Source organism: Balaenoptera ricei, chromosome 19 (genome assembly GCF_028023285.1).
Source record: "Balaenoptera ricei isolate mBalRic1 chromosome 19, mBalRic1.hap2, whole genome shotgun sequence".
NCBI classification, from domain to species: domain Eukaryota; kingdom Metazoa; phylum Chordata; class Mammalia; order Artiodactyla; family Balaenopteridae; genus Balaenoptera; species Balaenoptera ricei.
The window spans coordinates 5,009,938-5,036,632 of NC_082657.1; the positions used below are offsets into that span (position 1 = coordinate 5,009,938).

Below are 26,695 nucleotides of genomic sequence, written 5' to 3' on the forward strand. Positions count from 1 at the left end.
TATTTTTCATTTCAGTTATTGTATTGTTCATCTGTTTGTTTGTTCTTTAATTCTTCTAGGTCTTTGTTAAACATTTCTTGCATCTTCTCGATCTTTGCTTCCATTCTTTTTCCGAGGTCCTGGATCATCTTCACTATCATTATTCTGAATTCTTTTTCTGGAAGGTTGCCTATTTCCACTTCATTTAGTTGTTTTTCTAGGGTTTTATCTTGTTTCTTCATCTGGTACATAGCCCTCTGCCTTTTCATCTTGTCTGTTTTTCTGTGAATGTGGTTTTTGTTCCACAGGCTGCAGGATTGTAGTTCTTCTAGCTTCTGCTATCTGCCCTGTGGTGGATGAGGCTATCTAAGAGGCTTGTGCAGGTTTCCTGATGGGAGGGACTGGTGGTGGATAGAGCTGGCTCTTGCTCTGGTGGGCAGAGCTCAGTAAAACTTTAATCCACTTGTCTGCTGATGGGTGGGGCTGGGTCCCCTCCCTGTTGGTTGTTTGGCCTGAGGTGACCCAACACTGGAGCCTACCCAGGCTCTTTGGTGGCACTAATGGCGGACTCTGGGAGGGCTCATGCCAAGGACTACTTCCCAGAACTTCTGCTGCCAGTGTCCTTGTCCTCACGGTGAGACACAGCCACCCCCCGCCTCTGCAGGAGACCCCCCAACACTAGCAGGTACGTCTGGTTCAGTCTCTATGGGGTCAGTGCTCCATCCCCTGGGTCCTGATGTGCACACTACTTTGTGTGTGCCCTCCAAGAGTGGAGTCTCTGTTTCCCCCAGACCTGTCAAAGTCCTGCAATCCAATCCCGCTAGCCTTCAAAGTCTGATTCTCTAGGAATTCTTCCTCCCGTTGCCAGACCCCCAGGTTCGGAAGCCTGATGTGGGGCTCAGAACCTTCACTCCAGTGGGTGGACTTCTGTAGTATAAGTGTTCTCCAGTTTGTGGGTCACCCACCCAGCAGTTATGGGATTTGATTTTATTGTGATTGTGCCCCTCCTACTGTCTCATTGTGGCTTCTCCTTTGTCTTTGGATGTGGGGTATCTTTTTTGGTGAGTTCCAGTGTCTTCCGATCGATGATTGTTCAGCAGTTAGTTGTGATTCCAGTGTTCTCGCAAGAGGGAGTGGATTTCTGCATTTTAACTGTTCCCTGTGTATGCAAAAGGAGGCAAGCAGTGGGTAAGTTTCTGAAATATTTTTGTAGATCCCTCAGTAGTGTCCTCAATCCTTAGCTGAATAACGAACCATGATTCTGGAAAAGCCACAGCAAACCATGTTTCTTTTTTCTCAGGTGTAGGAATTTCTGTTTATCATCTGAATATTTTACCCATATTGTAGCATGAGGCAGAGTGCTGGGCTGTGGAGAGTGACATGAGTGCAGCTTGGGGATGTATCAAAGTGTGAACACAGGTCAGATCTCAGAAGGGCAGAAGGGAAGCCTCATTATTAATGGTATTTGGGAATTCTGCCCTAGTCAGACAGTTATAGGGCTCTGTCCTTCAACACGTAAAATGTATTCTTTCACCCTCCAGTGGGTCTGCCGCTCAAACAGACACAGAAGCACAATTTTTATCATGATCTACGACACTTGCCATCTGGCTCCTGCGAACTTGCTGTTGCTTGTCTTTGAGGAGCATGAGGCAGGCTGTTTTATGGAGGTCCCTTACCCTCTCATCTCTCCTTCAGGGCATGATTCCACTGGATGCTCAGTTGTCAGTCCAGTCGCCAGTCCCTGAACATTTCCTGCTTCCGTCCCCATTTGATATTTTTAGGAAGCCTCATCAGAAGATGGGAAAACACTGGCTGCTCTTTGATTCCATCTGGCACCTCAGAACCTGCATTAATCTGTCTCAATCCCTGTCTTCTTGTTTAGATCCCTGAGCCATTTCTGTTTTTAAAAAATTTTTAAATTTGTTTTTGGCCGTGTTGGATCTTCATTGCTACGCACGGGCTTTTCTCTAGTTGCAGCAAGCAGGGGCTACTCTTTGTTGTGGCGTGCGGGCTTCTCGTTGTGGTGGCTTCTCTTGTTGCGGAGCACAGGCTCTAGGTGCGCAGGCTTCAGTAGTTGTGGTGCGCAGGCTTCAGTAGTTGTGGCATGTGGGCTCGGTAGTTGTGGCTCACGGGCTCTAGAGTGCAGCCTCAGTAGTTGTGACACACGGGCTTATTTGCTCCATGGCATGAAGAATCTTCCCAGGCCAGGGCTCGAACCCGTGTCCACTGCATTGGCAGGCAGATTCTTAACCACTGCGCCACCAGGGAAGCCCTGTAATATTTTTCTGCTACGTACAAATCACTTCAGGCTATGTAGTGGAGTGGTCATCATGGATGTGAGAAAGTATCAACAGAGCCTGACTGATAAGTCTTTCCAGGTTTTTTTTCTGATTTTGAGGAATGCCACAAACCCATGTCTCAAAGTTACTAGAATTCCATTTTATCCCCATTCTCAATAACAATTGTCACCTTTGGTCTTTTTAATGAGAGCTATTCTCACAGGCATGATGTAATATCTCATTGTGGTTTTTATTATCATTCCTCCTGAGGGCACCTCTGAAAATTGGGGGGCTTCCTCCAGTTCAATCTCAATGCAATTTAAGAAAGAACTGGGGAGTCAAAGGCCAGCAAATTGTCATGAACTTTCCTACACTTTTTGGTTTAGTGTTTTCGGGATAGGCAATTGCTTGGGTGGTATGGCTTCTTAACTCGTTTGTAGAGTTTTCCCAAAGGCTTGTATGTTTATATATTGTTTTAAACTTGGGTTCCTCATGTGTTAATGAGTGCCTTTTTTTTACTTTTCTGCTATCCTGCTGATATTACTCCTCATTGGTTTCATTTTTTTCCTTGCAAAGCTAATGTTAAGAAATATAATGATATGATTTTTAGTAATTTGAGAGGTAGGCTAATTTTAATGTTTGATCACATGCAGCGTTAGCATGAACTTTTGATATTCTAAAGCCAATACATTTCTTTGTTTAAAGTATATTTATAGTTAGTATTTTAGTAGCATTCTTTCTTGTGTTCACATTCTTAACTAATGTAATCATATCCTTAAAATGCTCAGACTTTGGCTGTTAATATAACTAGAGAATATTTCATTTATTAATATTTAATTTTTATTTACAGATGATATAACATTTCAGAATGTTTTCTGCTTCTCTTCATAGGCACATAGTTTTATAGGAGTTATTTAGAAAAATATTTTCGTTATATCATGGACATTTTATAGCAATTACTCTATTACCACGAAAATAGTGTCAGGGCTCTTTTATGTCAGGCAAATTAGATTTAAAGTTATAGATAAATTTAATATCATATTACATGCTTCATAGATAACCACCATCCACAACCACCATCAGTGAGCATTATGTTAAATTATAGTAGTAGCAGTCAGGGATTGTTGTGGTCCTCAGGAACTGTAATTTTTCTCCACAAACTCCGTTCATTTTTCAGAATTATTCTTCCTTCCTCTGTGTCTTTGCCACTGGATTAGTTTCTACCCTAGAGCATTGCATGTTTGAGATGTGAACATTTACTGCTTTTCCCCTTGCATACTCTTTTGCCTCAGCAAATTACTTTGCTGATGCCTTCCTGCTGCTAGAACTGTGGGCTTAGTGTAGTGTAAGAGTGTTGGGTGGGAGGGACACAGCCAGTCTCTAAGATGTGTTTTTTATTCTGACATACCATCTCCTAGAACCACAACATCAATTCAGCTGTGTTTCAATGACAGTGCACACTTGGTGAGTTGAGAATGTTTCTGAAAAACTTTGTTCCCATTTACCAATTCCCACAGACAATTACAAGTTCCTAATGAACATCACTAGAGTGTAGTAGAGACTTTCCCTTTTTTATGACCCCTGAAGGCAGTCGGGGGTTCACATGGAGGAAACAGAAAACTCAAAGGTCTTACACTGGTTAGTGATGTTAAATATATTTTCTTTTTCCTACTTTTATTCTGTATATTGATTTTAGTGAAACGTCTCTTACTCTTTTTGCCCATTATCTAATCTTGCAGCCCCATTCCATCAAGGCAAGCCAAGGGTCCAGTTTTGGCAAATAAGTTGTGAGTGGAAGTAATGAATTTCTCATCTGAATCACTAAGTCCGTATTTTTAATAAGTCACAATATCACACCTAAGAATTCTGATTTTACAGATATACCCAGGGTGTACGTAAACATTTATCCACATTAACATGCTGTAAAAAATTGTCAATAGAAGCATTTTTCCTAACAGCCAGAACTTTTAACTTTGAGCTAATTTCTGTACACCTGTAGAGTTCAGATGGAGATCCTTTCCCCCCCCCCCCCACTATAAATATTCTTTTGACTAGCACCAGTTTTTCAGTTATTCTTTCATTAAATTGTTTTGGTGCTTTAGTCTGGTGGGCTGCTTGGGTTGAGGGTCATCTTAAGAATATGTTTTCTCACACTTAAGTCCATATGCACATCCTGGTTCTCTCACTGGTTTCTTTGTCTATTGAGGTCATGTACATAATCCTCTGAGTCTACTTCCTTTCCTTGAAAAATCTTGATAATTTTCCTCAAGCCTTTTCAAAGGAATAAGTACTGTTAGATGGCTTTGAATAGTGTATTTTTTATAGTAAAAACTCAAGTTACTTTGGCTGAAAAGATATTATTCTGTTATTTTTACTATACTATCTTTTTGTCTGCATTATATCTTGTATACCTTATTTTTTGCAATTTGTTCCCGACAATATTGTATCTGACCGTAATTAAATAAATTTACAAGTTGCTCATTCTTCATTACATGTATGCCAGAGCCAATGAACTGGATGTTTAAGGTCCCTGCATATGTAGGGAGTTGCTCATTTATTGGCTGCTCATATAACTGGAGAATGTTTCATTTATTGATAATTAGTTTATTTAATTTTGATTTCCAGATGGTGATCTTACAGATGTTTTATGCTTCTTCATGGGTACATAGTTTTATAGGAGGTTTTTAGAAATATTTAGTTGTTTTAAAAAAATGTTTTATTGGTACTTCTCTGGTTGTCCAGCAGTTAAGACATCTTGTTCCCAATTCGGGGGGCACTGGTTTGATCCCTGGTTGGGGAACTATGATCCCGTATGCCACATGGGCCTGGTCAAAAAAAAAATTTTTTTAATAAAATTCTTCATTTTCTCTGTGTTATATTTGTTTCCCAGTTCTAAAGTGGCAGTCATTTAGATTATTCATTAGATAAGCTAGTTTTGGTTTATTTATTGTTACAATATAGTTTTGGTTCTTTAACATTTATTCATGTATAATAAGTGTTCTGAAAAAATATATACATACACACACACACACACACACACACACACATAGCTTAATATCCTTTTCTCCTCGAGTAAAGATTACCAGTATGTTTACTGATAATTGGTATGTGCTTTGGCATCATGGGTGAAAACTACACTTTGATAGCTAACAGCAGTTTTTCCAATATGAGTATTTTTGTCATAGGTTGTTTAAAAGTGTGCCATAAAATTACTGGAATTACCTCTGATGACTTTAGCTTTAGTAAAGAATCATTCCTATTGTGTTTCTACAAATTGTAATATCATGGTTGGTGAGGTTCATAACTTTGCTTGGTAGAAGTATTATTTGGTTTAGCGTGGTTTATTTAACCTGAAACATTTATTCATGAATTGTAATGAATGGGATACTTACCGTTCTTTATATCTTGTAGATATCTCTTATATGCATGTGATCAAGATATTACAACTGAAAGCAAATACTGATAGAGGAGAAGTATTCCAAACAGTGATGTCAGAAAGACATGAAAGGAATGAAATGAAACATTTTTACCTCAGCGATGTTCAAGAAAATATATATGACTTAGTGTCTCAGAAGAGAGATGAGGAAAGTAATTACAAACGAATACCTATAACCCATAACGAAAATCTCACTGAGAAGGGAGATCATCATGTTAGAAGTGTTGCAGGAATCAAGCCTACTGAAAACAGGCTGGCATTAAGCTTTTGGGTTGAACTGCATATATTTAAAAGTGAAGAGAAGATTGATGAATTTATTCAAGTGGACAAGGATATCAGGAGCAGTGCCTCATTTTCACCACTTGAAGGAACTTCTTCTAGTGTGCAAAACAACATTTCTAATACATATGCGAGTGGTTTTGTGCGTCCTTCAGTAGTGACACAAGAACAAGAAGCACACAGGGAAAGATCTTACAAATGTAATCTGTGTGGCAAAACCTTCCTTCAGGGATCATACCTCAAAAGACATCAGATCTTCCATACAGGAGGGAAAGTACATAAATGTGATGTATGTGAAAAAGTCTTTACTCACAATTCATACCTTGCAAGTCATCAGAGAACTCATACTGGAGAGGAACCTTACAAATGTAATGAGTGTGGGAAAATCTTTCATTACAGCTCAGAACTTGGAAGACATCAGTTTCTCCATACAGAAGAGAAATTACATAAATTTGATGTATGTGAAGATGTCTTTATTCGAAATTCATTCCTTGCAAGATATCAGAGAAATCATAACGGGGAGAAACCTTATAAATGTAATGAGTGTGGCAAATTCTTTAATCAAAAAGCATACCTTACAAAGCATCAGAGAGTTCATAATGAAGAGAAGTCTTACAAATGTAATGTGTGTAGCAGGGTCTTCAATCGAAATTCAAATCTTGAAAGTCATCAGAGAATTCATACTGGAGAGAAACCTTACAAATGTAATGACTGTGGCAGGTTCTTTTCTCAAAAGCCAAACCTTGGAAAGCATCAGAGAGTTCATACTGGAGAGAAACCTTACAAATGTAACGAGTGTGGGAAAATCTTTCATTACAACTCAAAACCTGGCAGACATCAGTTTCTCCATACAGAAGAGAAATTACATAAATGTGATGTGTGTGAAAATGTCTTTCCTCAAAATTCATTACTTGCAAGATATCAGAGAAGTCATACTGGGGAGAAACCTTATAAATGTATTGAGTGTGGTAAGTTTTTTAGTCGAAAAGCACACCTTAAAAGTCATAAGGGAACTCACACTGGAGAGAAGCCTTACAAATGTATTAAGTGTGGCAAGCTCTTTAGTCGAAAAAGTAACCTAACAAGACATCAGAGAATTCATACGGGAGAGAAACCTTACAAGTGTATTGGGTGTGGTAAGTTCTTTAGTCGAAAAGCACACCTTATAAGACACCAGACAATTCATACTGGAGAGAATCCTTACAAATGTAATCAGTGTGCCAAGGTCTTTAGTGAAAAATCACACCTTGTAAGTCATCAAAAAATTCATACCGGAGAGAACTGATACAAATGTAATGAGTTTGGCAAAACCTTTTATCACATCTCAGCCCTCACTCAACACCTGAGAATCCATACAGGACAGAAATTATATTGGGTTGCCCAGAAGGTTCAGTTTTTTCTGTAAGATGGCTCTAGGAGCACTTAGTTGTCTTTAACTTCATTCAAACAATTTTGTTAGATTTTATGTGACAGCTGCGATATCAGCGTGCATTTTAAAAAAAGACATCAAAATTGGTGAATTTTTATGTAGCCATTTTAATATTGAAGATGGAAGGAAAAAAGCAACATTTTTAGCATATTACGCTTCATTATTTCAAGAAAGGTAAAAATGCAACCGAAACGCAAAAAAAGATTTGTGCAGTGTATGGAGAAGGTGCTGTGACTGATTGAACGTGTCAAAAGTAGTTTGTGAAATTTCGTGCTGGAGATTTCTCAGTGGGTGATGCTCCACGGTCAGGTAGACCATTTGAAGTTGATAGCGATCAAATTAAGACATTAATTGAGAACAATCAACGCTATACCACGTGGGAGATAGCCGATATACTCAAAATATCCAAATCAAGCATTGAAAATCATTTGCACTAGCTTGGTTATGTGAATTGCTTTGATGCTTGGGTTCCACATAAGTTAAGCAAAAAAAAAAAAACCCTTCTTGACCGTATATCTGCATGCGATTCTCTACTTAAACATAATAAAAAGTTCTGTTTTTAAAACAAATTGTGATGGGTGATGAAAAGTGGATACTGTACAATAATGTGGAATGGAAGAGATCATGTGGCAAGCAAAGTGAACCACCACCAACCACACGGAAGGCTAGTCTTCATCCAAAGGTGATGTTGTGTCTAGAGTGGGACTGGAAGTCCTCTATCATGAGCTCCTTCCAGAAAACCAAACGATTAATTCCAACAAGTACTGCTCCCAGTTATACCAACTGAAAGCAGCACTTGATGAAAAGCATCCAGAATTAGTCAACAGAAAACGCATAATCTTCCATCAGGATAACGCAAGACCACATGTTTCTTTGATGACCAGGCAAAAACTGTTACAGCTTGGCTGGGAAGTTTTAATTCATCCGCCATATTCACCAGACATTGCACCTGTGGATTTGTTTATTTCAGTCTTTACAAAATTCTCTTAATGGAAAAAATTTCAATTCCCTGGAAGACTGTAAAAGGCACCTGGCACAGTTCTTAGCTCAAAAAGATGAAAAGTTTTGGGAAGATGGAATTATGAAGTTTCCTGAAAAATGGCAGAAGGTAGTGGAACAAAAGGGTGAATATGTTGTTCAATAAAGTTCTTGGTGAAAATGAAAAAAATGTGTCTTTTATTTTTTCTTAAAAGCAGAAGGCACTTTTTGGCCAACTCAATATAAATGTGATGAATTTGACAAAGTCTATAGTTGAAATTGAGACCTTGCAATTCATCAGAGAATTCATAATGCAGAAAAATCTTTAAAAGGTAATGAGTGTTGGAAAGCCTTTCGTGAGATCTCAACCCGTACTACAAATCAGGTAATAAATACAGAGGGGAAATCATATTAATGTGATATATGTGGAAAGGTCTTCTTTCAAAATTGACACTTTAGGGACATCCCTGGCGATCCAGTAGTTAAGACACAAATGTAATGTGTGTGGCAAGGCTTTTACCCAAAGATCACAAGGTGGGACATACTGGAGTGATACCTTATAAATGAAATGAGTGTGACAAAACCTTTTCTTGACTTCAAGTATTAGTTAACAGCAGACAGTCCATTGAAAAGAAACCCTTCAAATGTATGAGCAGAGGCTTTATCCAGGCCTCACAATGCACTAGATTTCTCAATCTATATCTTTGAGAGAAACCACACAAAGCAGTATGTGTGCTAAGGCTTGTACCTGAAGATCAACGCTCTGAAACATAGAGAATGTATTTTGAAGAGCAACATTTCAAATGTCATGAATGTTGTAAAAATTTTCATCAGCTATCCACACCTTTGTTGTAATGAGAGCATTCATACAGGTCAGAAACTATAGATATTTGCTGAACATGGAAAGAAATTGACACAACAGTGCATCCTCAGGGTTCACCAAAGAACTCATATTGGGAGGGAATCCTTACAAATGTAAGGATTCCCTTACGTTAGGTAAATTTTTGGAATTAGGTAAAGTTTTTGGCCAATTCTTAAAACAGATGACATATCAGAGAATCCATACTAGGAGTAAATGTCTTATCTGTCCAAGGTTAATGTGAGATACTATATGCTGCAGAATCATTGCAAGTGACAATACGTTAAAACGTTTGACATGATGTTTATAGTACCAGAAGAAGGACATATGTAGAAGTATGCCAGTATCTTCTCTGTATAAATACGTAATTATTGGAGTTCTTTTGAAAAGGCTACATTATATTTATACCTTTCAACCTGAAGTTTGAAGTCTTTTTTTTTTTTTAAATAAATTTATTTATTTATTTATTTATTTTTGGCTGTGTTGGGTCTTCGCTTCTGTGCGAGGGTTTTCTCTAGTTGCGGCAAGCGCGGGCCACTCTTCATCGCGGTGCGCGGGCCTCTCACTATCGCGGCTTCTCTTGTTGCGGAGCCCAGGCTCCAGACGCGCAGGCTCAGTAGTTGCGGCTCACGGGCACAGTTGCTCCGCGGCATGTGGGATCTTCCCAGACCAGGGCTCGAACCCGTGTCCCCTGCATTGGCAGGCAGATTCTCAACCACTGCACCACCAGGGAAGCCCCTGAAGTCTTGATCTTACGCCTGCATTACAGGTCTTCCATGATAGTCTCTGGGAAGGAATCTATAAAATGAGGGGTCCAATTTGATTAGGTGTGGGTCAGTCACATCCATGTTTCCTGAGAAAACAAGGACCTTGAATTATCAATTTCAATATTGTTTGAATTATCAACAAGGGGGGACAAAAAATAAAACTGTGACATGATTTATCATGTTAATTCATGTGTCCTTTTGTAGATAGGTCATAGTGGGTTATAGGACAGAATGCTTTACTAACTGACCATGAATAGGTCAGGCAGGACATTAAGGGACTGGGCTTTTCATGGGAGGAGAGTGACAGGTTAACAGGGACTGATTATGTGGTAGGCAGAATGCATGGGAAAATTTGGTCACTTCCTCCGTTGCATGGGAATAGCTGTTGTATAGATCTATGATTAATGAGAAACTAGTCTTATTCTTCGAAACTAAAGGGAGAGCAGTTATCACAAGAGGAAAATTTAATCAAAAGTCCCAGAATTCTAGGGCTTCCCTGGTGGCACAGTGGTTAAGAATCTGCCTGCCAATGCAGGGGACACGGGTTCGAGCCCTGGTCCGGGAAGATCCCACATGCTGCGGAGCACCTGCAGCCCATGCACCACAACTGCTGAGCCTGTGCTCTAGAGCCCGGGAGCCACAACTACTGAGGCCACGTGCCACAACTACTGACGCCCGCATGCCTAGAGCCCGTGCTCTGCAACAAGAGAAGCCACTGCAATGAGAAGCCTGCGCACCGCAACAAGGAGTGGCCCCCGCTCACTGCAACTAGAGAAAGCCCGCGTGCAGCAATGAAGACCCGACACAGCCAAAGATAAATAAATAAATAAATGTATAAAAAAAATAAAGCCCCAGAATTCAATGTGTATATGTATGTTTGACATTTAACTGCTGTCGTTGCCTTTTGCTACTGTTTTATTCAGAATGTATCATAGGTCTCTTGTTTTAATTAATAAAATTTAATTATTTTTCATCATCCTAATGAATCATGTTCCTTTCACCACCACAGTTTTCTTCCACCTAGGTACTTTATACCAGAAGGTAACAGTGCACCCGTAGGTTCTCAGGCTTTAAAGAATCTTAACAATTTCTTTCCATGATGGGTTCAGAAAACTTATAAGTAGATTATTTATCCTTGTGTTGTTGTCTCCAAACTTTTCTCCAGAATATTTTTGTAGCTATAATGAAATGCAGTTCTATGATACAGTTTCTGATTGTCATGTCATTCTGATGAATTTCTGTCTTTATGATTATAAAATAGATTTCCTTATTCTTGACACATTACTTACTCTTTACTTTGTATTATGTTAGCCACTCTATTTTGAATGGTGTTGAAATGGTGTATTTTTTCATGCTTTCTTACTTTGTGTATTTTAATTTTTGGAGTGCATTTCTTGTGGGAGACATATTGTTGTCTGTGTTCAAAAGAGTCCAGTTGAAAATATTTGCTTTTCATTTGGAGTCTTTAGGTCACTTTGTTTTTTTTAAATATTTTATTTATTTATTTATTTTTGGCTGTGTTGGGTCTTCGTTTCTGTGCGAGGGCTTTCTCGAGTTGCGGCAAGCGGGGGCCACTCTTCATCGCGGTGCACGGGCCTCTCACTATCGCGGCCTCTCTTGTTGCAGAGCACAGGCTCCAGACGCGCAGGCTCAGTAGTTGCGGCTCACGGGCCCAGCTGCTCCGCGGCATGTGGGATCCTCCCAGACCAGGGCTCGAACCCGTGTCCCCTGCATTGGCAGGCGGACTCCCAACCACTGCGCCACCAGGGAAGCCCAGGTCACTTTGTTTTAAAGAGGTTATTGTTTAGGTATTTTAAATTCTTATCTTGCTTTTGGTTTTATATTGTCTCCTTTGTTTTTTCTACTGTTTTCCTATTTTTCCCCTGTTCTTTAGAATAATTATTTATGATTTTTTTTATAGTGAAAACTTTTATATGTGTAACTGTCCAGCTGGACTCAGTTTAGATGATCCCAGTTTTGTTGGCAACATCCAAAGCATCATAGTCAGGAGGCAGTCAAACATAGGCCTTCTTCTCTCCATCAGGCCTGATCACAGTGTTTACCTTAGACACGTCAGTGTCATAGAGCTTCTTCACAGCCTGTTTAATCTGGTGCTTGGTGGTGATATCCACAATGAACACCGGTGTGTTTTTGTCTTCTGCTTTTTTCATGGCTGACTTGGTGGTGAGGGGGATCTTGATGATGGCATAGTGTTCAAGTTGTTTCTCCCAGGGCGCTCTTCTGAGGATATTTGAGCTGTCTCCTGAGCTGCAGTGTTTCAGGCAGTTGGAAGGTGGGTGACATCTGGATCTTCTACTTTTTTTTTTTTGGTGGCTCTGGACACCTTTCAACATTGCTTTCTTGACCTTCAGGTTGTGAGTGCTGTCTTTCCACTACTTCATTATCCCACCTCACCTTCACGTCCCCTTGGTAGTAGTGAGGATGCCATGACGAAACACGTCTGTGCATTCTCCAAACAGGTCTTCATGGTTTGGAATCTTATTACTTATACTGTAAGGCCTCTAGGTAAACTATTGTTTTTAAAAAGAAGAATCAACATGCAAAAGATACACAGATCCTTTAAGTTTGCATTTTAAATCCTCAACAACAAAAAATTCTAATTAATAGTTCACAATTCTAATTGTCTCCAATAGAAATTTAATATCACACTTCACCAAGCCACACACCAGTTGTGGCTAGTCCTTAATCTTGTAAATATGTTCCAATTTTGGAAATTTTCTCCTCCTACTTTTTTCCACCAAATTGCCCTTCCCGGTTTGTATTTTCATGACAAACTCTTTCAATTAATTAATGATATTATGCAAATATCCCTTATATGGGCATTTCCTGAACACACTGTTTAAATTAGAACGACCTGTTACTCTATCATTGTACGTATGAAAGTTCACTGTACTTAACACCATCATAATCTTATTTAATTTTTACTGACTTTCCCTTTTAGAATATAAGCTACTTGAAGGCAGGATATTGATTTCGTTTCCTGCTAGCTATTCAGTGATTGGAATCATTTCCGAATGATAGATGTGTGAATGCACTTTATCAGTGCGAAGGAGGTTGCTGTAATGCATGATTTAATGGATCAGTAGGTCAAATTTTCAAGTAAACGTGTAATTATATTTGTGGCCCCAATTTCCTTGTTACCATACTTTACAGCCTAATGTTCTGAATATTTGTTATAAATTCTCACAGTATAATTTGTTCACACACTGAATTTTCGACAACATATGCTGAACAGATCTAACTCATCCGTGAAGGGATGTCTTTGTGACTTTTTTTCAAGCCACAACATTTAAAATTCAAGATTCGATCGGAAATACTCCATTCTACACTCATGAAAGATAATAATCCTATTTCTCGGGTAGGACAGTTTTTATTTCTGAGTGATAGGCTGCCTGGAAAACACTGACTGAGGAAAGTAGAAGGTTTATCATTCTCACCTAACATGAAGTCCGGAAGGTGCAGTGGTGGGTGTGATGGATCCGCTGCCCCTTCTTCCCCCTTGACCACTTAACCTTCAGTGTCCTCAAAGCACCTCTCGTGTTGTGCATTTTTTTTCAGTCAATACTCTCATAAAAAGAAAAAAAATTTTTGACTTCTCTTTTTATGGTATCTATATGAGATGATGGATCCTTACTAAATTTATTGCACTATTTCAATATATAAGTCAGAACGTTATGCTGTACACCTTAAGCTCATAACGTGATGTATGTCGAGTACATCTCAATAAAACTGAGGGGGAAAAGGCAAAACAGGCAAAATGAAAGAATGAACAATGCAGTTTATAGGAATTAAAAACAATGTATTGCTCTTTATAAAGCAATGGTGAGGGAAATTATCAAACGGCTTAGCCCTTCAGCCTCAAACCGCAGGTTTTGTCCCCAAGTCTCTGGAACTGACAGCGTGTTGAGCTGGCCTGGCTGAATGAGAAACAGAAAGGAAAACTCTTTTGTAGGGTGTCAGGGTGAAATGGGCCAGCCTGCGTGGGGAGAGTTTTGTATTTCTTATTCTAGTTTGTAATACAGTGGCAAGTCCAGGTCTTGTTTGCTTAAACCTCTTAAATTAATTCTAATTGCAAAAATGTTCCCGGATCCAACTAGCGCCCCACAGCTACCACTTGGAGACCCAAGTTCCCAACCACTGACTTGGCTTGAGCTGCCGGAGCGGGACATGCGAGAAACCAGCTGGCAAATATAAGCTTTTTATTGAAACCGTTTTCAACTTGTTAGGAGGAAACATCTTACTTTCAGACAGAAGTAGTCCACACAATTGCAAGCGTTTACCTTAAACTGTTTCAGACAGGAACTTAAAATGAGAAAAATTCATGGTACTGTAAAGCACCAACCTAAGCCCCGCCTGCCGGCGTTCCAGGCGAAAATCTGGGCTCTCCTCGCCCCGCCCCTCGCCAGTAGCGCTCCGCCCAGGCCCCGCCCCATAAACTCCGCCTCTAAACTGCGCTTGCGCATTTTTTTATGGAAACGGAAGCGTGGAGCTCGGAGCCCATGTCCCTTGAAAGCGTTAAATTTCTCCTTTCTAAGTTAGTGCTGCGCGGTCCACCTTTCTCCACCTTCCGGTGTGGGCGTCACTACGAACCTTAAATCCCAGCAGCCGGCCCTCCGCCCCGCGTAAATCCAGACGTCGCCGTTACAGGTAGGTATGGTTTCCTTTGGGTTTGAAATCGCTGAGGCCGGTCCCGGTGCCCTTGGCTTTTCTACCTTCGGTCCAGGTAGACACCTCCATTCGCGACATTTTTCTGCTTAAAACCCTTTACTACCTACGCCTTCCCATTTAAAATCCTCTTCCCCGAGATGTATTCGCGCCCCGCAGCCTCGCCCCCTCGGCCCCTGGAGGGCAGCGCCGGCCGCCCCGCTCCCGGAGAGGCCGCGTCCTCTCCCCGGTCCTGGGGTTCTGCAGAGCCCGCCCCTCTCCTGAGACCCCCCTCCCTCCCTCCCAGCCCCTCTGTCCTCGCCTCCTCCTCAGGCCGGTCCTTTTGCTCCCCTGGCCTCCCCTTCCTGGTCAGCCCTTCCCCTCACTCCGCGTTGGGGGAGGTGACCTGGGCCAGCCTTGTGGCACCCAGTGGTCTTCGGTATCAAATTCACCTCCATTGGAAAGTTGGCGGGCATCTTATTCGGTCGCCATCTTTCTGAATATGTGCGGGAAGGGGAATCAGGGGAAGCTGAGACAGAGCGACTGCGAGAAAGAGAGGAAAGGATGTGTGCGAACCGATGGGAACGTAGAGGAGGCTGAGGGAGTTGTAAAGAGAGAGTAAAATGAAAGCGATTATGCCTCGAAAGGAGCTCGTGCACAAAATAGAGAAGTAATTAAAAAGGCCGGATCTCCAGGGATTGGAGAGCAACATAGAGAGAGAGGGGCTCTAGATCAGCGGTAGGGGGCGGGTAACAGCGGTGAGGCCCTTCACACGGAGAGTCCAGGATAGGATGAAAGGTGAACAATGGCCTTCAGAGCATCGTGGTGCTGGGAGAGAAACGGAGGACAAACGGTGACGAGTAGAGGAAGCAAAAAGAGAAGGCTTTTTGCTTTTTCCCCATTGTCTCATGTTCGCATGGAGGAGAGATAGCGAAATGGGGAAATTGGAGGGGAGCCTGTAGGGGTCTGCAGCAGGGACATGGCAGCCAGTGTGGGCTTCAAGATGAGCCCCATGAATGGTGTGCGCACCTGTCTCTTGTGGGCTCAAGCGGTGTGAGGAACTGCTGCAGGTTATGTCTCAGTTCTGGCTGGAGCACCTGGAATTGGTAGTTGTGGGGTGCATTATGGTTTGAGGTGCCAGGGTGTCTTAGCTCAGGTTCCCTGGGACCTAGCTGCTGAGACTGAGGTTTCCATGTATTGGTTTAATTGGGTATTTCTTGATTATATGTGAGGAGGAATGAAGGCAGTGGATTTAGGCAGAGAAAAGCATTTTCCTCCAATGTGAGAAGTGTTGGGTTAACTAAGCCCACAGTGGTCTTTGGGTGCAGTAGGATGGGTGACTGGTCCTCAGAGGACGGAGCTACAGGGTGCCCCACGGCATCTGCTCCACAAGTGACTTGCGTTGGTCTTTTGGAAGGTCAGGAGTCATTGTGCAGATTTTAGAGTAATACAGGGAAAATTTCAGAGATCATTTTGTGGGCTACCTTTGGTATTTTTTTTTTTAGCATTTTGGCTTGCAAATGGAGAAAGTTTTAGATGTACTATGATAGTTACAAAAGAGAATTCGGTGTTTCCTTGGGAGATGTTGGGGTCCCCCTGGGGCATGTACCTCATTGGAAACATCTTTTATATGTAGTTTTCGGAGATGACAGTGTTTGGTCTGTGTTCACCATGGTGAATGAAAGTATGGCGTTTTGCTTCTAGTGGTCCCTTGGGTGTCTTCGTATGTAGTTGTCCCTCAGGCATGATTTATTTGGGTTGGAATGTTTTCTGATATTTTATAGCAGCATTAGTGGATCATTATGGATTTTTTTTTCGAGACTGTATTGGACCCTATGAGAGTTTTCAGAAGGGAAATTAGGAGTACTAAGCTTCAGATGGCAGATGATTTTTTTTGAGGGAGATTCTTCTAGGTGTGTTTCTGTGAACAGAACTTGAGAGGGGCCACTAAGTTCTTTGATGTAGGGAAAGATTGTTCCACGAATCAGAGGCCCAGCAGCACCACAGTGATCTGCAGTCCAGACGCTCATTCATCCTTGGCAAGCTGTAGCTGCCACTTGCTTGCTGCCAGGCCAGTTCGTTCTGCTACTGTCCTCTCCCTACCTGTCTCAAACACACAGATACACACACACACGCACAATACAGAGAACACAGAACGCTTGTGCTTTGTTGGTGGGATTTAAAATAATGTAGCTCTTATTGAAGATAATGTGGAGGTTCCTCAATAAATCAAACATAGGGGCTTCCCTGGTGGCGCAGTGGTTGAGAATCTGCCTGCCAATGCAGGGGACACGGGTTCGAGCCCTGGTCTGGGAAGATCCCACATGCCGCGGAGCAACTAGGCCCGTGAGCCACAACTACTGAGCCTGCGCGTCTGGAGCCTGTGCTCCGCAACAAGAGAGGCCGCGATAGTGAGAGGTCCGTGCACCGCGATGAAGAGTGGCCCCCGCTCGCCGCAACTGGAGAGAGCCCTCGCACAGAAACGAAGACCCAACACAGCCATAAAAAAATTAATTAATTAATTAATTAATTTTTAAAAAAATAAATAAATAAATCAAACATAGGACAGGCGCACAATCTGTGAAACCCACCTCTGGCTAGATATGCAAAGAAATGAAATCATTATACCGAGGGAAATATACGCACTCCAGTGAGCATTAGTGCATTATTCACAGCAGCCAAGATGTAGAAAGAACCAAAATGTTTGTTGACAAGTGAATGGATTTAGAAAATTCATGTCAGCCATAAATGATGACATTATTATGATAGAAAAAGATAGACATTTTATATGGAAAGTAGAAATGTCAAACTCATAGAACCATAGAGTATAGAGATTGCTAGGAAAGGTTGGGTGGTGGGGTAAATGGGGAGGTGTTGGTCAAAGGTTATGAATGTTCAGTTGTAAAATGAATAAGTACAACACGTACGCCTAATGTCTGTTGTGCTATCGTTAATTATAGTGTGTTTCTATACTTGGAATGTGCTGAGAGAGCATCCCTTAAGTGTTCTTTTATTTATGCATTTATTTATTCATTTATTTTGGCTGTGTGTGGGATCTTAGTTCCCCAACCAGGGATCGAACCCAGGCCCACAGCAGTGAAAGCACTGAGTCTTAACTGCTGGAACGCCAGGGAATTCCCTCACTTAAGTGTTCTAAACACACAGAAATAAAATGATAACTGTGAGTTGATAGACATGTAAATTCCTTTATTTTGATAATGATTACACATCCGTCAAATAATCGCATTGTATGCCTCATATGTTCACCATTGTTATTCATCAGTTAGAGCTCTGTAAAGCTGGCAGAGAAGAAGAAAGTGGGTGTGCGGAGCTTCCCACCTCTGAGTGGTGCTCAACCCAGGCTTCACATTAGATCAGTGAGGCATTCTGCATATACGTGTTTTGTACCCTCTGACCACAGATTCCTTTTCATAATGTCAGTGTGGAATCCAGCCTCAATAGTATTTTAACATGCCCCAGGTGATTCCAATCTGGATCCATCACTGAGCATCAGGACTCTGGGTGCCCCCATTCCTGAGGGCGGAGATCTGGGCTGAGGCTGAGGGGCTCTGCTCTGCGTGGGGATGGACCAGGGCTGGTCTGTGACCTGAAGGGGATCGTCGGGTCCAGCTGAGGTGCCCGCTGCAGCTGTGTATGTGAGGGCCTCACCAGGAGGGGAGCCTGATCTGAAGGAAAGTGTGGGAAAATGCACGTGTTGGTCTCTGTGTGGGAGTTTACTGGCCTGAGCCCCTCCTGGGACAGTGGGCAGCAGGGGACTGTCTGTTCCACATGCTGAGGTCTTCCCTGTGTGTGTGGTGGTGACTCAGGAAGGGGGTGTGTTGATTCTAAGCATTAAACAGCATCTTTCCAACTTTCAGGATAGACCTCTAAAGACTCATGTTGTCTGAGGAAGAAGCCTGGAAGAGGAGGAAGAGGAAAGAACTGGAGTCTGCAATGGCTCTTTCTCAGGTAAAGTCATATTCTCAGTTGATTTCTCTGTCTCTCCTTCCTATAATGCCCTTCTTTGGACTCCCTAATCTTCTCTGACTCTGCAGTATCCTGCTTGACAGGTATTAATGAAAGTCAAGTATTAATATGCACAATACCTGAGTAAAATCTGGAAGTCAGGGCAATTTGTTCTGACCTTTTTTTTTTTTGGCCACACTGCATGGCTTCTGGGACCTTAGTCTCCAACCAGGGATGGAACCCGTGCCCCCTGCAGTGGAAGCGCAGAGTCTTAACCACTGGACTGCCAGGGAAGTCCCAAGGGTGTTTTATTCAGTCATCAAATTTAAAGTTTGAAGTCAACCTAAATCTCTGGCAGTTGGAAATTCTTTAAATCACTTTCATCACCTCCATTCCTCAGAGGCTGTCTTTTCATTTTGTTGGTTTTATCCTTTGACACACAGAGGTTTTTACCTTTGATGAACGAAAGGTTCCAGCTTCATTCCTTTGCTAGTAAGGTATCTAGTTTCTCAGCAACATTTGTTATTGAGACTATCCTTTCCTCTTTGTATAGTTTTGGCAACCCTTATCATTACGTTTTCCATATATTCCAAGGATTATTTGGAATCTGATTTCTAATCTGATCTATTGGCTTATGTATGTGTGTTTATGCCAGTACCACATCATCTTGATTACTTTGTGATACATTTTGAAATCTAAAAATGTCAGCCTCCAATTCCTGTTTGAAGACTATTTTGGCTATTTGGGGTCCCTTGAGATTCTATAGAAATTTTCACAAGATTTTTTTCTATTACTGCAAAAATTGCCACTGAAATTTTAATAGGGATTCCATTGCATCTATAGAACATATTCGGTAATATGGTCATTTTAAGAATCCTAAGTCTTTCAATCCATGAGTACAGGGTGTCTTTTAATTTATTTGTGTCTGCGTGGACTTCTTCTAGCAACGTTTAGTAGTGTTCAGAGTACAAGTCTTTCACCTTCTTCACTAGTATTTCCTAAGTATCCTATCCCTTTTGATGGTATAGTAAATAGTATTGTTCTCTAATTTTCTGTTGACGTTGTTCATTGTGTATAGAAATGCAACCGATTTTTGCGTGCTGATTTTTTTCTGCTACAACTTTTCTAAAGTTGTTTTTTGAAGTAGTAGTTTACTTGTGGAATTGTTTTGCTTTGTACATATAGAAAACCTTGTCACCTACAAAAAAGATAATTTTATTTTATTTTTTGATTTGGAGAACTTTTTTTTTTCCTGTCTAATGCCTCTTCTGCTTTTTATTTCTACTTTCATTTCATTGTGGTTAGACAAGACACTTTTCATGATCTTAATCTTAAATTGTTAAGATTTGTTTTGTGGGGCTTCCCTGGTGGCACAGTGGTTGAGAATCTGCCTGCCAATGCAGGGGACATGGGTTCAAGCCCTGGTCTGGGAAGATCCCACATGCTGCGGAGCAACTAAGCCCGTGCGCCACAACTACTGAGCTTGCGCTCTAGAGCCTGCAAGCTAGAACTACTGAGCCCGCATGCTGCAACTACTGAAGCCCATGCGCCTAGAACCCGTGTTCCGCAACAAGAGAAGGCACCACAATGAGAAGCCTGCACACCACAATGAAGAGTAGCCCCCGCTCACCGCAACTAGAGAAAGCCCGCGCATAGCAACGAAGACCCAATGCAGCCAAAAATAAATAAATTAATTTTTAAAAAAAAGATTTGTTTTGTGGCCTAAGATGTGGTCTGTCATAGAGAATGTTTCACATGTGCTTGAGAAGGAATTGTTTTCTGTTATTGTTGGGTTGAGTGTTCTGCACATGTCTATTAGGTACAATTGTTATACAGTGTTGTTCAAGTCCTCTGTTTCCTTATTCATCTTTTTGTTTGCATGCTAGGGTAAACCTAGGGTACTGAAGTCTCATACTAGTATTGTGATGTTATTTATTTCTGTATTTCTGGTATGATTTGCCTCATTTTGGGGGGAGTTCTGATGTTAGAAGTACACGTTTTTTAATTGTTATATTTTCTTGGCAATTTACCCTTTTATCATTACATAATGTTTTTGTTTTTGGTTTATTTTGTCTGATGTAATGTAGCCTCCCTTGCTCTCTTTAAGATGGAATATCTTTTCCATACTTTGACTTGTCTCCTTTCCGTGTCCTTAGATTTGCGAACATTAGAAGTTCCAATTCTCTGACATGCTCTTTCTTTGTCTCCTGCTGTTGCCCTCTCTTTTTCCTCTGTTACTTTCTCTACTGCTCCCCGCTAAGGCACACTGTGCAGTGCTACAAGGCAGGAGCCCTGGGCAGCTCCCTTTACTCCACTGTTGTAATTTCAGGGGAATGCATTGAGTGTTTCCTTCTGATCATGATGTTTGGTGAAATGTTCTTCCTTAATTACCATATATTTTTTTCCATATAGTGTTTTCTCACGATTTTTAATTCTATAAGAAGTTTTAAATTTTATTAGTGTGATAATTCTTTTCTTAATAAATGAAAATAATGTATAATACTAATACCTTTTGTTATTTTGAATCAATATTTCATTAGTGGGAAAAACAAAGAAACTATGGCTTTTGTTACTGCATACCTGTGTACACTGAAATCTATTAAATTGTATTTATATTTTTGAATACAGTTATTAAGATTGGAGTAAAAGTATTTTTATCATGTCAGTACCATTTAGTACTGTTGATACTTTTTAATTGTCCACAGAATGCTTATTTACATGAATAAAAATGAAAAAAATCATGTAAAAACATTTCTTGAGACAATTCCTATATTTCAGTAAATTGTGTGTTTACGTGTGTGTTGTAGAGTTCATAGATGTTCAAGTCTGTGGCTTTGATAACAGACATCACAATTTCATAACTATGTTTTATATCTTTTTGCAGTTGAAAGTATATCACAAATATATTGCCTGGCCTTGAGTTTTCTCTACAGTATTCTTTTAATGGTTTAAATAGTAGTAAGATTCCTAACATTTTATGTGCATGTGTTTGTGTGCCCACATGTATAATGACCGTTTATGTTCTTCCATCTTATTCACCTTGAACTTCATTCAAGTTTTCTCAGGGAACCCTCTGTCAGTGTACCTTCAATGGTCTGTTACTTAACTTTCTGCTTTTTTAGCTTTCATTCCACAGCTCAGACACGTTAGTTCAAGTGCTTTGCTGTGTCGCTTCTTAGCTTCTTGACCTAAGTTGAGTTTCTCAGAGTGTCTCTGACAGTGTTCTCCTCTGAAAGATGGGAACAGATCTTTCTAATGAGCTATGATGTTTACAAAAAGTTGTCACCAATGAAGCATTTAGAGTAATGCTTACTATATAGGAAATATTCCCATACCTTAAGTCATTGCTATTCTTATTCATTGTCATTTAATATTTTCATTTTTTAAAAAATCCACTGTGGACTTTGTCATCTCTTTTTTTTTTTTTAACTGTTGGCTGCGTCTCACGGCACGCGGGTTCTTAGTTCCCCAACCAAGGACTGAACCCGTGCCCCCTATAGTGGAAGTGTGGAGTCTTAACCACTGGACCACCAGCGATGTCCCGACTTTGTCATCTCTTGAGATGGCAATCATACTGTAAGTCATGTAGATATAGAATATCTCTCAGTGTGTAAAACACAATATGTAACACTTCTGCATAGCCAAGCCATTGTTGAATTTTATTTGTATTTCATGTATTGTCCACAAATATGAAAAGTCCACATTAATTGGAGGATATCATAATTTTATGAAAAAGCATGAGGAATTAAAATTAGAGACCCATAATTTGCTCCAAATACATTTAAGTGGATCTGTCAGAGTACGTACTTTAAATGAATTGATCCTTACCCCTCTCTCCTCTTCTCATTTTTTTGTGAAAATAAAACTCTCCTCATGGCCCCTTTGTGAAATGTGTTTTCCTTTCAGGAACAGTTGATGTTCAAGGATGTGGCCATAGAATTCTCTCAGGAGAAGTGGGAATGCCTGGACCCTGCTCAGTGGGCCTTGTACAGTGACGTGATGTTGGAGACCTACAGGAACCTGGTCTCCCTGGGTGAGGATAACTTCCCTCTAGAAGCTGGGATCTGCTCTTGGATATCTTTGCATTTTTTCTGTGTGCCTCTTGGGAGCCCCTGTTTTGCTTGACTGATCTGAAATCCCTGTTGACTTGGACATGAAAAGCTCCAGCTTGTGGCATCAGAGGTTTAAAATTACCTTTTCCTTTGATGATCTGCCCACTTTGTGATCCATGAAGGGTTGTTCCAGAACTTAATGTATTTATAATTCCCAATGGCAAACTCTTAATGTACTCAGTTTCCTGTTTTCTACCCATGCGCTTCCGATTTAGGAGTTCTAGGTAGTGAGCTTCATTTGTGCATATTATACTGTTCCTGTGTATTCAGAAGGAGGCAAGCAGTGGGTGAATTTTGGAATTATTTTTCTAGACCCATCAGTAATGTCCTCAATCCTTAGCTTAACAAAGAACTAGGCTTCTAGAAAAGTCACAGCAAATTATGTTTCCTTCCTATATGGAGGAATTTCTAGTTCTCATCTGAATGTTTTACCCATTTTGTAGCAAGAGAAAGAGTGCTGTGTTGTGGAGAGTGATGTGAATGTGCTTGGGGATGTATCAAAATGTGAACACAAGTCATAGCTAAGAAGCGCAGAGGGGAAGCCTGGGTAGTCATAGTGTTTGTGAAACTCCCCTCATTGGATTGATCTATGGAGATACAGAAATTTACTTACTGTTGTGACTGCTGAGTGTAAATTTTTCTTCTTTGTAATTTATCACTCTGTCCTTCAACATGTAAAATGTATTCTTTCATCCTCCATTGGTAGTGCACCTCCTACAGAGAGAAAGGCAAAGTCTTAATCATGGTCTGTAACACTGCCCTCCGGCTCCTGTGAACTCCTTGGTGCCTGACTTTGAGGAGCATGAGGTGGGCTATTTTATCAGGGTCTCTTTCCCCTTCATCTGTCCTTCAGGGCATGATTCCATCGGGTGCTCTGTTTTCCGTCCATATAGAGAAGAGCTGATGCCTCAAGACTCTAATCCCTGGACCTTTCCCATTTCTATCCCCGTTTGATACTCTTAGAAAACCCAAAGAGAAGATGGGAAAACACTAGCTGCTCTTTGATTCCATCTGGCACCTCCGAACCTGCATGGAGCTGTTTCAAGCCCTCTCTGGTTATGTAGATCCCTCAGACATTTCTTCTGTTCTGCTTTTGTCACGTACTTCAGTGCTACGTCAGCCTGATTGGATCTTCTGTGATTGTATTTTTTAAATTAATTAATTAATTAATTATTTTGCTGAGTTGGGTCTTTGTTGCTGCATGCGGGCTTTCTCTAGTTGCAGTGAGCGGGGACTACTCTTTGTTGCGGTGCACGGGCTTCCCATTGCAGTGGCTTCTCTTGTTGCGGAGCACGGGCTCTAGGCACGCGGGCTTCGGTAGTTGTGGCATCCGGGCTTCAGTAGTTGTGGCTCGTGGGCTCTAGAGCGCAGGCTCAATAGTTGTGGCGCATGAGCTTAGTTGCTCTGCGGCATGTGGGATCTTCCTGGACCAGGGCTCGAACCCGTGTGCCCTGCATTGGCAGGCAGATTCTTAACCACTGTGCCACCAGGGAAGTCCCAAACTGCATATTTTTAAAGTGAAGAGAAAATTGATGAATTTAATCAAGCTGACAAGAATATTAACTGTAGTTCCTCATTTTCACCACTTCAAGGAGTTTCTTCTAGTGTCCAAACCAGCATTTCTAATATATATCGGAGTGATTTTAAGCACGCTTCAATAATGACACAAGGCCAGAAAGCACACAGGGAAAGACCTTTCAAATGTAATAAGTGCGGGAAAACCTTTCTTCAGATATCATACCTAAATAGACATCAGACCATCCATACAGCAGAGAAATCACATAAATGTGATGTTTATGGAAAAGTCTTTATTCAAAAATCATACCTTACAACTCATCAGAGAATCCATACTGGAGAGAAACCATACAGATATAATGAGTGTTGGAAAACCTTTTCTTGTGTCTCTCACTGCACAGAACATCAGAGAATCCATACAGGTGCAAAACTATATCAATGTGATGTATGTGGGAAATGCTTTCATCGAAGTTCACACCTTTCATGTCATCAGAGAATTCATACAGCAGAGAAAGCTTACAAATTTAATGAGTGTGGAAAAACCTTTAGTCAAAGCTCACTTCTCAGGATTCATCAGATAGTCCATACAAAAGAGACATTACATAAATGGGACGTATGTATCAAGGTCTTCAGTACAAGTTAACAACTTGTAGTTCATAAGAGAATTCATACTGGAGAGAAACCTTACAAATGTAATGAGTGTGGGAAAACCTTTCTTTGGCACTCATATCTCAGGGGTCATGTGATAATCCATACAGGAGACAGTCTATATAAATGTGATGTATGTGGCAATGCGATCCGTCAGAATTCAAATCTGGTAAGACATCGGAGAATTCTTACTGGAGAGAAACCTTACCAATGTAATGAGTGTGGTTCTTTTGTGAAAAAGCACACCTTACAAGTCATCATCAGAGAATTCATTCTTGAAAGACAGCCTACAAATGTAATGAGTGTGGCAAGGTCTTTAGTCAAAATGCAATCCTTGCAAGTCATCAGAAAATTCATATTGGAGAGAGACCTTATGAGTGTTAAAAACTGAAAAGACCTTACTCACATCTGGACGATTACTATACGTGAGGTAATAAATACAGAAGGGAAACCATATTAATGTGATATGTGTGGGAAGGTGTTCATTCACAATTAACACTTTAAATTCATGGGAGATTTATAGTGGGAGAAAACATGCACAGTTATGAGTGTGGTAAAGCCTCACTTACCAGATTATCCATACTGGACAGAAATCGTAGAAATGTAATGAATGTCTCAAAGTTTTTAGTTGGAATCCATACCACGGCTGAAACATTATCCAGGCCTCACAGTGCACTAGACTTCAGAATATAAAATTTGGAGGGAATCCACACCAAGCAATATATGTGGTAAGGCTTGTACCTGAAGATGAAAAATGTGGAACATAGAGGATTCATGTTGGAGAACAAGCTGTCAGATGTAATGAATGCTGTAAATTTTTTCATCAAGTATCTACACCTTTGGTGTAATGAGAGAATTCATACGTGTATACTGTCCATGTAAACACTGTTAAGAAACATTGCGTCCTCAGGGGTCACCAAAGAACTCATATTTGGGAGAATCCTTACAAATGTAATGAATTTGGTGAATTTTGTGAGCAATACTTACAAGAGACCACACATCAGGGAATGCATACTAGGAATAAATACGTCTTTAGTTCTCTGAGATAGTAAATACTGCAGAATCATTACAAGTCACAACACGTTAAAAACTTATGACATGATGTTTATATGAGAGGTTGAAGGAGATATGTTCATACGGTTATCTTCATTGTATGAATAGTCAGTTATTTGAGTTTTCTTGATAAGGGTACATTACTTCTAATGCCTTTCAACCTGAAGTTTGAAATCTGTTGATCTTATGCCTTCACTCTAGGCCTTTCACAATCATTTCTGGAAAGGAGTCAATAAGATGAAGGGGCCGACTTCATTCGGTGTGGTTCCTTCACTTCCATGTTGCCTGGAAAAACAAGGACCCTGAATTATCAAATTGAATAGTGTGTGAATTAGCGTCAGGGAGCGGCAGAGAATAATGTAAAACTAGGACATGACTCATCATACTCATTACGTTCAGGGTGCCCTTCCATAGATTGGCCACAGTGGGTTATAGGACGGAATGCTCTGCCAACTGACCTTGAACAGAGCAGGCAGGACATTAAGGGACTGGGCTTTTCATGGCAGGAGAGTGACAGGTTAACAGGGACTGATTATCAGGTAGATGTGATGTGGAGGAAAAGATGGTCCCTTTCTCCATTGGATGGCAATAGCAATTGTATAGATCTATGTTTCAAGGAAAATTAGTCTTATTCTTGGAAAATGGAGACAGCAGTATTCTTAGAGGAACATTTAATCAGAATAGCGTGTGTAAGTGTATTATTCACATTTAACACCTGCCATTACATTTT

The 26,695-nt window shown here is 40.7% G+C and overlaps 2 protein-coding genes and 1 long non-coding RNA gene across 3 annotated transcripts; 2 read left to right on the forward strand and 1 right to left on the reverse strand.

Moving 5' to 3' along the window:
- The first annotated feature begins 227 nt into the window (after window positions 1-227).
- Window positions 228-8,570, forward strand: LOC132353769 (zinc finger protein 83-like). Its single transcript, XM_059905176.1, has 2 exons — window positions 228-1,167; window positions 5,670-8,570. Exons 1-2 carry the CDS (start codon window positions 954-956, stop codon window positions 7,256-7,258), a joined length of 1,803 nt encoding a protein of 600 aa, XP_059761159.1. The 5' UTR covers window positions 228-953; the 3' UTR covers window positions 7,259-8,570.
- A 3,451-nt stretch (window positions 8,571-12,021) lies between these two features.
- On the reverse strand, window positions 12,022-12,360 carry LOC132353922 (large ribosomal subunit protein uL23-like). The gene has a single exon (XM_059905412.1). It carries the CDS (start codon window positions 12,358-12,360, stop codon window positions 12,022-12,024), a length of 339 nt encoding a protein of 112 aa, XP_059761395.1.
- A 2,145-nt stretch (window positions 12,361-14,505) lies between these two features.
- LOC132353772 (uncharacterized) lies at window positions 14,506-23,846 on the forward strand. The gene is made up of 3 exons (XR_009499088.1): window positions 14,506-14,674; window positions 18,550-18,640; window positions 22,544-23,846. It is a non-coding gene; the product is annotated as an uncharacterized LOC132353772 (long non-coding RNA).
- The last annotated feature ends 2,849 nt before the right edge of the window (window positions 23,847-26,695 follow it).

Excerpts from the sequence above, each read along its gene's own strand:
- LOC132353769 (XM_059905176.1), top strand. The coding sequence starts at position 954 with ATGGGATTTGATTTTATTGTGATTGTGCCCCTCCTACTGTCTCATTGT. Across the intron at positions 1,168-5,669 it reads CAAAAGGAGGCAAGCAGTGG|ATATCTCTTATATGCATGTG; the intron begins GTAAGTTTCTGA and ends TATATCTTGTAG.
- LOC132353922 (XM_059905412.1), bottom strand. The coding sequence starts at position 12,360 with ATGTTGAAAGGTGTCCAGAGCCACCAAAAAAAAAAAAGTAGAAGATCC.